At 40.7% G+C, this 9,437-nt stretch overlaps 1 protein-coding gene across 1 annotated transcript; it reads left to right on the top strand.

Moving 5' to 3' along the window:
- The first annotated feature begins 2,153 nt into the window (after positions 1-2,153).
- LOC106292703 (60S ribosomal protein L17-1) lies at positions 2,154-3,779 on the top strand. The gene is made up of 6 exons (XM_013728343.1): positions 2,154-2,262; positions 2,356-2,392; positions 2,482-2,522; positions 3,002-3,335; positions 3,417-3,484; positions 3,567-3,779. The coding sequence occupies exons 1-6, from the start codon at positions 2,260-2,262 to the stop codon at positions 3,612-3,614; spliced, it is 531 nt and encodes a 176-aa protein (XP_013583797.1). The 5' UTR covers positions 2,154-2,259; the 3' UTR covers positions 3,615-3,779.
- Positions 3,780-9,437: the final 5,658 nt, after the last annotated feature.

Genomic DNA, 9,437 nt, shown 5'->3' on the forward strand with positions numbered 1-9,437 from the left:
GATGGATTTACACCCTCTCAAGGCCCATTAGACATTGAACTAGGCCCATATTGCTAGGAAACCCTAGACATCTCTTTCTATAAATAAGAAACTACCTCCTTCTTAGAAAGGATATATTCTCTCATTTTACACATTAAACACTTCGTACAAAGAGCTTATTGATTCTTAGATTTATTTACACTTGTAATCTAATCTTTAATCAATAAATTCTTTTTGATGGTCATTTTCCATTTGATTTCTATGTTGATTTCTCTTTAGCCTCAAGAATTTAAGAAATCTATTTCTTAAATTCTTTATTGTATGAATCCGACAAACACACCATTTTCGGTTCAAACAATTATCAGAGAGTTCTCAGAGTGGGGGTTCTTAGCGGAATATAAGAAATCGTCTCTTACCTTTTAACTAAAAAAATTAAGAACCGATTCTTAAAACTCTTATTTAAGAACCGGTTCTTAGCTTTTTTAGTTAAAAGTTAAGAGACAGATTCTTATATTCCGATAAGAACTCCAACCTAAGAACCTCAATAATCAGCTCTAAGTATCGGCTGGGTTCCATGCGGAAAAAAAAAACATAAAGCCCACGCTCATAGCTTAGCCCACTTCGTTGCATACTCACGTGATTGAAACTCACCGTATAACTAATGGGACATGCGTCACTTTCTCCTTACCTTGACATGGCAACACCCTCTTCGTTATAGTAACGGATAGATAAATAGATAGATAGACACTAGATTAAAATCTGCGCTTTACACAGGATCAACATTATATATATAAATTATTTTATGTATTAAATATTTTTACATATTATAAAATAATAAATATATATTATATAATTAAAAGTCAGTAACTATTAAATATATAATTAAATTGGCGCGAACATAAAAATCAATTTTATTAATCCAAAAAATATTTTTTTTATATTTGATAGGATATGTTATTAAATTTAAATGATACTAACATAGATAATATATTTTAGTATATTTTTAATATTAATGTCTATTAAATGATGATTTCTACTCATATAGTTTTTTTGATCATTTGTATCTTTTATAGAAAAAAATTTAAATTACTGATAACAAAATTTCCATTGTGGGATTAATAGTTTTAGTAATTTATAATTTTTTAAAAAAAATTTTGTCAATGATCGTTCAAAACTTTTATCAAATAAATTGTTCAAAGTAAATTTTGAAACTAAAATATTGTATTTTATATGGTTTATAGTTTAATTTAAAACGATATATATATTAATCTTAAATATTAATTAAATTAAACTTTTACTTATATAATTTTTGTAATCATTTGTATTTTGTCATAACGAAAATTTTAAACCATGGATCATAAAATTTGAATGTGAAAGTTTTAACAGTTTTAGTAAGTTATAGCCGTTTGTAAAAATTTAAAATATAACATATACATAAAAATCTAAAATTTTATTATATGATTATTGTGATTGTTTAATTTATTTAATAGTTTAAAATTAAACAAATATGATAGAAGATACACTATTTTTTATCAAATCTTTATTATTCAAAATCATTAATTGTCATATATACTTTAGCCACATTAGGCAATTCCGTAAATTTTATTTAAGGAAATAATAAAGTATATTAATGATGAATTTATTGTTAGTTTAATAAAAAGTTTATTATATAACTAGATGGACTAACATCTAGTGATGACATGTAGATACAAAAAGAAGTTGTGATGCTTCTCAAATAATATATAGGGATAGATATGAAGTGAGGTTGGAGATAGTTTTACTATTTACAAAGAAAATATATTTCATTCTTTCTCTGCGTTTATTTCTTTTTATTTATTTTTTTAATCCTTCCTCTTGTTCTCGAAATAACCACTCGTTGGAGGCTACGTTTTGCTCGATGAGTTTTTTTTTGCTCAACATCAAACTTTTCATTAATCAAGAGGTAAATACAAGGACTTGACCTCACAAGGGTTCAACTACGGAGACAAGGATTGATCTAGTATCACCCATGAACGTTTAGATTGTCGTGTCTAAAAAAATACCTTCTAGGTTTCTACAATAAAAAAAAAAAAGAAAAAAAGAAGAAAAACCGAAACTAGCCAGCTAAATAAGCAGCCCGTTTATATACTGATGAGAAGTGGTCCAAAAGGCCCATGATATATATCTATCTCACTACGGCATTTAGGGTTTCATATGTGTCTCCCCATATATAAAAGTAGTTTGTCCTACTAAACGTTACTTCAGTCACTTCTCCTCCGTCAACTCACCTGTTTCGCCGCCATGGTATGTGCTCTAACACACTCGTTTACACAACAAGTCTTCGCATATAATCAGTGTTTTCATGCTTATGTTTTTCGCCTTGTGTCTTTTAATCAGGTGAAGTACTCCCAGGAGCCCGACAATTCCACCAAATGTGACAACTCTTTCTTAACACTACACTGTTACTAGGGTTTTGTAATGATCCAATGTTATTTACTTTTCATTTGTTACGCATTTTTGCAGCTTGCAAGGCGAGGGGAGCTGATCTCAGGGTCCACTTCAAGGTAAAAAAAAATGTCTTATTGTATCTCGAAAATGAACTAGATTAGGCTTTTCTCTTTAGTATAGGATAGAAGAAACCTGAATAACAAAAAGCAGGGCTCTCTTGTTACATGAACAAAGCTCACGTAAATGTCAGGAAAATCGAATTGGTCATCGTGATTGGGTGAACCTACGTTTCTTCTATTAGCTAATGGTTCAGTACATGATGGTACATTAGTTTTTTAACTTGTAATAATCCTTGAGTAATGTACATTAGTTCTTGATTAAGAAATTAACGAGGATGTATGTTGATTGGTCGTGCCCTTTGCTCTATCCTGCTTAAAGTAATAATCATTTTATTTGGTTGATACAGTGTCTTTAGGTGTTACCACTAGTCTTGTTTTGATATTTGCAAATGATTCTTTAAATACTTCAGAAATGTTTTTGTATCATTGTCTGTTTGATAATTTGAGTTACTCTGATGATGTATTTGTGTGAACAGAACACTAGGGAGACAGCGCACGCCATAAGAAGGCTGCCATTGAACAAGGCCAAGAGGTACTTGGAAGACGTGATAGCTCACAAGCAAGCTATCCCCTTCACACGTTTCTGTCGTGGTGTTGGCCGTACTGCTCAGGCTAAGAACAGGCATTCAAACGGTCAAGGTCGATGGCCTGCTAAATCTGCTCAGTTCGTTCTTGATCTCCTCAAGAATGCTGAGAGCAATGCTGAGGTCAAAGGTTTGGATGTTGATGCACTTTTCATATCTCACATCCAAGTGAACCAAGCAGCAAAACAGAGGCGGAGGACATACCGTGCTCATGGAAGAATCAATCGTATGTTCTTTTATGCTACTCTTTGTTTTCAACTTGTTGCTTTTTTCCACACAATCTGATCCCATTTAAATCTTTTTGCAGCTTACATGTCAAACCCATGCCACATTGAGTTGATATTGTCAGAGAAGGAAGAGCCTGTTAAAAAAGAGGTAAATTATCTAATCCTTATTTTGACCATCATCATTGATGTGCCTCTTCTCATATCTCTTTTTTTATTTGAATAATTTGCAGCCAGAGACTCAGTTGGCAGCGAAGTCAAAGAAAGGAGCCTCGTCTTGAGCCTATAGACAAGTAGCTTTTTCGTGGTCACCTCTGTTACAAGAACCGCTTGATACATTTTGTTCACTTATCGTTCTGTAAGACAAGGAGCCAACATTTTCAAAGACATAATAATATGTTTCTTTGTTTCTGGAACAACGGGGCATTGTTCACTTTATTGAGTAACCAATTCCAAAATTTTAAAACTACTCAGTTCAATAATGATTATAAATTCCCATTGGTTAAAAATTTAATTTCTTTCTTTCGGCAATTCAGAGTTTGTTAGATAGGATGAAAAGTCTAAGACCAATATAATAAAGGGTATTTTCTCTAAAAAAGTATATAAAGATGACCACTTTCCATGTAAACAAGTATGATGATACAACAGCTAATGATGATGTATCACATTTAGATCAATTACATGGACTTCCTGATGAACAACATTATTACCAAAGAACATATACATCTAAATTTGGGCATTGCCTTTTCAGCGCATCAAAAACAAATACTAAAAAATGGTGTTCCTGATGAGAGCCAAGTAAATCTATCTGATAATGGAATGAAGCTCCAAAAACGTCATGTGACACAACAACAGAGAAGGTGGTCAGCATCTTTTGTCCGATTCCAGTAAGGCCCAAAGTCATGATATAAAAGACACAATGTCAATACGGTAGGAGTGAGTTAGTGTTACGGAGCACCTCGATAGTGTGCGATTGGAAATAAGGTCTGAGTTTTCTTGCCGAGGTGATGATAGCGAGGACCATCTTTTCCAAGGTTGTGTATCTCGTTTCCGGTTCCGTCATCCGCTTGCTGGTGTAGAAAATAGGTTTCTGTTCGCCACGGTCTTCTCATATTAGGACGCTGCTAACGGCCGAGGAAGTGACGGCAATGTATAAGGATAGAGTGTCCCCGACTTTGGGCTTCGACAAAACTGGAGGTGTCGTTAGGTAATGCTCGAGTTGATTGAAGGCTTCCTCGCATTTTTCGTCCCAGACGAATCTCTTATTTCCTCGCAGGAGGCCATAGAACGGGAGGCACTTGTCTGTGGATCTTGAGATGAACCTGTTTAGTGCCACAATCCTTCCGGTTAAACTCTGAACCTCGCGGGTGTTCTTCGGGTTAGGGAGATCGAGGATTGCCGTTATTTGTTTTGGGTTTGCTTCGATGCCTCGCTGGGTGACAATGTAACCAAGGAACTCTCCAGACGTGACGCCGAAGGCGCATTTCGCCGGGTTGAGCTTGATCCCGTACTCGTTCAGCGTTTTGAAGCAGTCTCGTAAATGGTTGAGATGGTCCTTGGCGCGAAGTGATTTGACCAGTATATCATCAATGTAAACTTCCATAGTGTTGCCGAGTTTGTCGGCATACATTTGTTTGTCGGAAAACATTCTATTGACCAGACGCTGGTAAGTCGCTCCTGCGTTCTTTAGGCCGAAAGGAATGACCTTATAGCAATACGTCCCTCTGTCCGTTATGAACGCCGTTTTCTCGCGATCGTCCGTATGCATCATGATTTGATTGTACCCGGAAAAAGCGTCCATAGATGTTAGGAGCTCATTGCCGGCAGTCGACTCCATCAGACGGTCGATATACGGGAGAGGGTAACTGTCTTTTGGACATGCTTTGTTCAAATCTGTGAAGTCAACACAAATGCACCATTTCCCATTTTTCTTTTTAACAACGACGGGGTTTGCTAGCCACTCCGGGTACCGTACTTCGGCGATGAAACCTGCGTCGAGCAACCTGTCAACTTCCTCATTTACTGCTTTGGACCGTTCGGGTCCGAGCTTCCGCCTCTTCTGTCGAATAGGCCTGAACGTCGGATCGACGTTTAATTCGTGAGATGTTATTGCGGGGTCTATACCCTTCATATCAGAAGTTACCCATGCAAAGGTTGAGGCATTCTCTTTGAGGAAAGAAATGATTAATGACTGCAGATCGTCGGAGAGATAAGTGCCAATGCGCACGACCTTCGATGGGTCAGCTCCATCGATGGGAACCTCGTGGATTTCTTCCTTCTGAGGGTAGATCTTATGTATTGGTTTGGTGACGGCATTGACGAGAGAAGGTGATTGTTGTAGGTTGACCACGGCGATAAGTAGCTCTCTCGCGGCCCGTTGGTCCCCGCGGATCGTCTGCATCGTTCCATCTTTCCCAGGGAACTTAACGTATTGGTGATAGGTGGAGGGAATGGCTTTCATGGAGTGTAACCAAGGCGTTTCGAGGATTGCGTTGTAGGGCGCCCTAGCCCGGATAACAGAGAACTTAACAGTGTGGGTCACATCACCTGCGTAAACTGGGAGACGAATTATCCCAATCATCTGTTTCGAGGAGCCATTGAATCCCGTGAGAGTGCGTGAGTAGGGCTTCATGTCGCGCAGGTCGACTCCCATCTTGTCGAGCGTGTCCCGAAAGATAAGGTCGACTGAGCTGCATGTGTCGACGAGAACCTTCGTGACCTAGCATTCGCCGATTCCGATATCGATTAGGAGTGGGTCGTTATGTGGCATGCTGATGCCGTGAGTGTCGGCCGCCGAGAAAGAGATTTGATGGTCTGCTTCGACTTGCGAAGGCCACTTTTGGGCGGTGATGGCTTGCCGCCTGTAATCTTTAACTGCTCTTACCGAGTCCCCTCAAGGAGGTGAACCACCCATTATGACGTTGAGGTGCGGGGTGTTCGTAACTTTCATCAATTCTCGTTGCGCTTGTCATTTCACTTCGAGGCACGGTCACAAATCATGTTGCTTGGGCTGACTAAGCTTGGCACGCAAGTCTTCGGCTTTGGAGTTGATCTGCTCACGTAAATCTGCGGGCTGAGATTGAAGGTGTAGAGCAGCTCCGGTTCGGGTAATCTTTCTTGCTTTAGACTCGTCGAGGGACGTCCTAAGGTCTGCCTCGTTCTTTTGCACCATTTCGGCCCTCCGCTTCAGAAATGTGCGTAAGTCCTTGGAATCTGTTTTTCTGCCCAATTATTCGCGCAAGTCCGTTGGTACCGGCGAAATTTCGATATCCGAGGAATCAGCCTGTCGGGGGAGTATCATTTCCACCTGTCGCCGGTTCTTAGGTGGTTCTTCATCAGTTGATTTGCCTTCGAGGTTGAGATTGTTTACTGTGGCTTTCTCTGGATTAGTTTGCTCTTCTCTCTGAGGGGCTTTTGCTTGAGACTTTTGAATCTTCTTCACTTTGTTTTTGCTCCAACTCTTATTGTTTTTTGGCTTCTACGGAGATTCAATCTCGATTTTCCCGCTTTCGATGGATTTGAGAAAGTGTTCGTATAAGACTTTGCAATCCTTCGTATCAAGTGACTTGACCTCATGATAGGAACACCACTTACTCGGCTCGACGACGTTCGAGTTTGCTGGTTCAGGGGAGCTAGACTTTGGCTGGCTGGTATCTCGATCCCAATGATTCCACCCCTTCTCTCGCGCCATTGCGGTGGAACCCGATGGTTCACCGTTGTCTATAGCATTCATGTAGCCCTTCTTCTGGTTAGGCTTGCCACTTGTGGAATGTTGGTGCGGTTCTTGACGAGCGTCGTTCGTCCGCGCGGGGGTCTGTTTCCCTGCAGCTTCTTTGGCCGCCTTGGCCCTAGTATCCTCCTCCGTTTGAATCAATTTATTGGATCGAGCGATGGCATCTGGTACTGATCTCGTCGGGTGTCGGTAAAGATCGGCCCGAAATGGTGACTTAATGTGGAGGGTGTTTATCAACGACTCCACGGCTATATGATCTAGTACGTCGACTTTCGAGACAATGGATTTGAACTTCTCCATAAAATCTCTCACGCTCTGTCCGTTCGCGTGGTTGAGATTCCAAAGATCCTTGGCGGTGGCTTCGTGTCGAGTGAACATGATGTAGTTTTTGAGGAAAGCCGTCGAGAGGTCGTGAAAACTATCAACGGAGTTCTCCTAGAGACCAGTGAACCAGTTAAGAGCGATACCTTCTAGGGTTTCGACGAAAAGTTGACAAAAGCCGGCGTCTTTTTCCTCATCAAAGAGGTTCGCGCGTCGCATCGCGATATTGAAGGATGTGACGTGAGCTGAAGGGTCGGATACACCGTCGAAGGTTGGAAGACGGAGATTTTCCATCTTTCGGAGGCGGACCTTCGTTATCTTTTCGGTGAATGGTGTCCGGAGAGATTCTGCTAGGGCTCGCTCGATCTGAGGGGCAGACGTGGTGACATGATGGATCTTGGACTTTATATCCAGCACCGACTGTTTCAGCGCGGCGAGCTCGTTTATCGTCTGCGCATCAAGGCCCACCGGGGTTTGGGCCACGTCATCATCGGTGACATCTTGGTTGGCAGTCTGCGTTGGTGCTGCGCCAGTCGCTCTCTCTGTGTTAAACAGATGTCTTCGGTACTGCACCGTCGAAGCTTCCACGTTCGCAGCGAGGGGGGCTAAGATCTTTGCAAGCGCTGCGATTTGGTCGGTCGCCGCTTTCTGGGCTGCGTCTTGCTGCGCAAGGCGCGCCATGATAGTTTCTATTGAAGCGGGTTGGAGTGGTGTCGGAGTCACAGGGAAAGACGCCGGCGTTACTTTAGCGGCTTCACGATCTTCTCCAGAGGAAGAGCCCTCGTTACTCGTTGCCATCTTGTCGACGTTACTTTGCTAGAAGTCCCACGATGGGCGCCAACTTTGATCTGATAATCATGATATTTTTCTTTGTGAGCAGAATCAATTGCGAGGTAGACTTGTGACCTACTTGGATTAATCTCTTGTCATTGCGCCACAAATGACAATCTCAGATTCTGATTCTCATGAAGAGCTTACCACAAGCGGTACAAGCGGCACGAGCTAGAACGTTTCCCAACATCATCATAGCCTGACGAACAAACAAGCCAACAACTTGCTCGGCACACACGATCTCAACACGAGACTTCGGGTCGGCAATAGTCCGGTAAACGTGTATTTTAGGCACAAGTTTAAAAGCTTTGACAAATCTTAACTCACTTCTCTTCTTACCCAACCAAAAGAAGTCTAAAAGCTTTGACACTTTAAGACCGGAGATTGCAAGCTTGAGACAATTGATTCAGATCCGCATCATCTGGATTTTCCAAAGTTTGATATGCTTTGAAGATAGTTCTCCTTGGCCCCCTCCTTCTAGCGCCAACTGTTTGATCCAAAAATGGTGTTTACGCTGAAATGTTTGTTGAATCAATACAATAAAAGAATCTAAAAATAAAAGATTAGATTCTTGAGGTTTAGGAGAAATCTTGAAGAATCAAATGAAAAACATCAAAAAGAATTTATAGATCAAAGATTGTATTACAAGAGTGATCAAGTAAATCTAAATCTATCCTCAAAGAATCGAACTTGGGAACAACTCATGGATCTATCGATCTCGATCTCGGTTCATCTAGGCGACAAGCTATCAAAGTCATTGTCTAAAAGATAAGTTTACACAATCATATTTCATTATTAAATTTTGATTCACTGACCACAGCATAATATACATGTGCTTAACCTTTGGAAAGAAATTTAATTTTAAAAAAAAAAACTTATCTTGGATTTAGGAGTCGCCGTCAAAACGGAGATCCGTTGACTTCCATTCCATCCCGACGACAACCTGCAACTCCTGGAGAATGGAATGGTTCTCCTAAATGGACGAGGCCGTCGCTGCTTTCTCACATCCGTCGAGTCTCATTCCATGGTCGCCGGTAACGATCTAACATGTGACAGAAGGAGAGAAGAAAAAGATCTTTCACTTGAAGATCTCAGCAAGCCACGGTGGTCTCTGGATAAAGGAAGAAACTTTTTCATGAGCTCTGCTGTTGATCCTTCTTGTGGGAATTCTATCGAACACAAGCTCGCCGTAACCGGCACAAGCGTTTCCCCCCGACAA

This window comes from Brassica oleracea, chromosome C5, assembly GCF_000695525.1.
Source record: "Brassica oleracea var. oleracea cultivar TO1000 chromosome C5, BOL, whole genome shotgun sequence".
In the NCBI taxonomy this organism is placed as follows: domain Eukaryota; kingdom Viridiplantae; phylum Streptophyta; class Magnoliopsida; order Brassicales; family Brassicaceae; genus Brassica; species Brassica oleracea.

What these genes read in the sequence shown, in the direction of transcription:
- LOC106292703 (XM_013728343.1), top strand. An exon ending in ATCTCAGGGTCCACTTCAAG is followed by an intron (nt 2,523 to 3,001) that starts GTAAAAAAAAAT and finishes TTGTGTGAACAG; the next exon opens with AACACTAGGGAGACAGCGCA. An exon ending in AAGAGCCTGTTAAAAAAGAG is followed by an intron (nt 3,485 to 3,566) that starts GTAAATTATCTA and finishes AATAATTTGCAG; the next exon opens with CCAGAGACTCAGTTGGCAGC.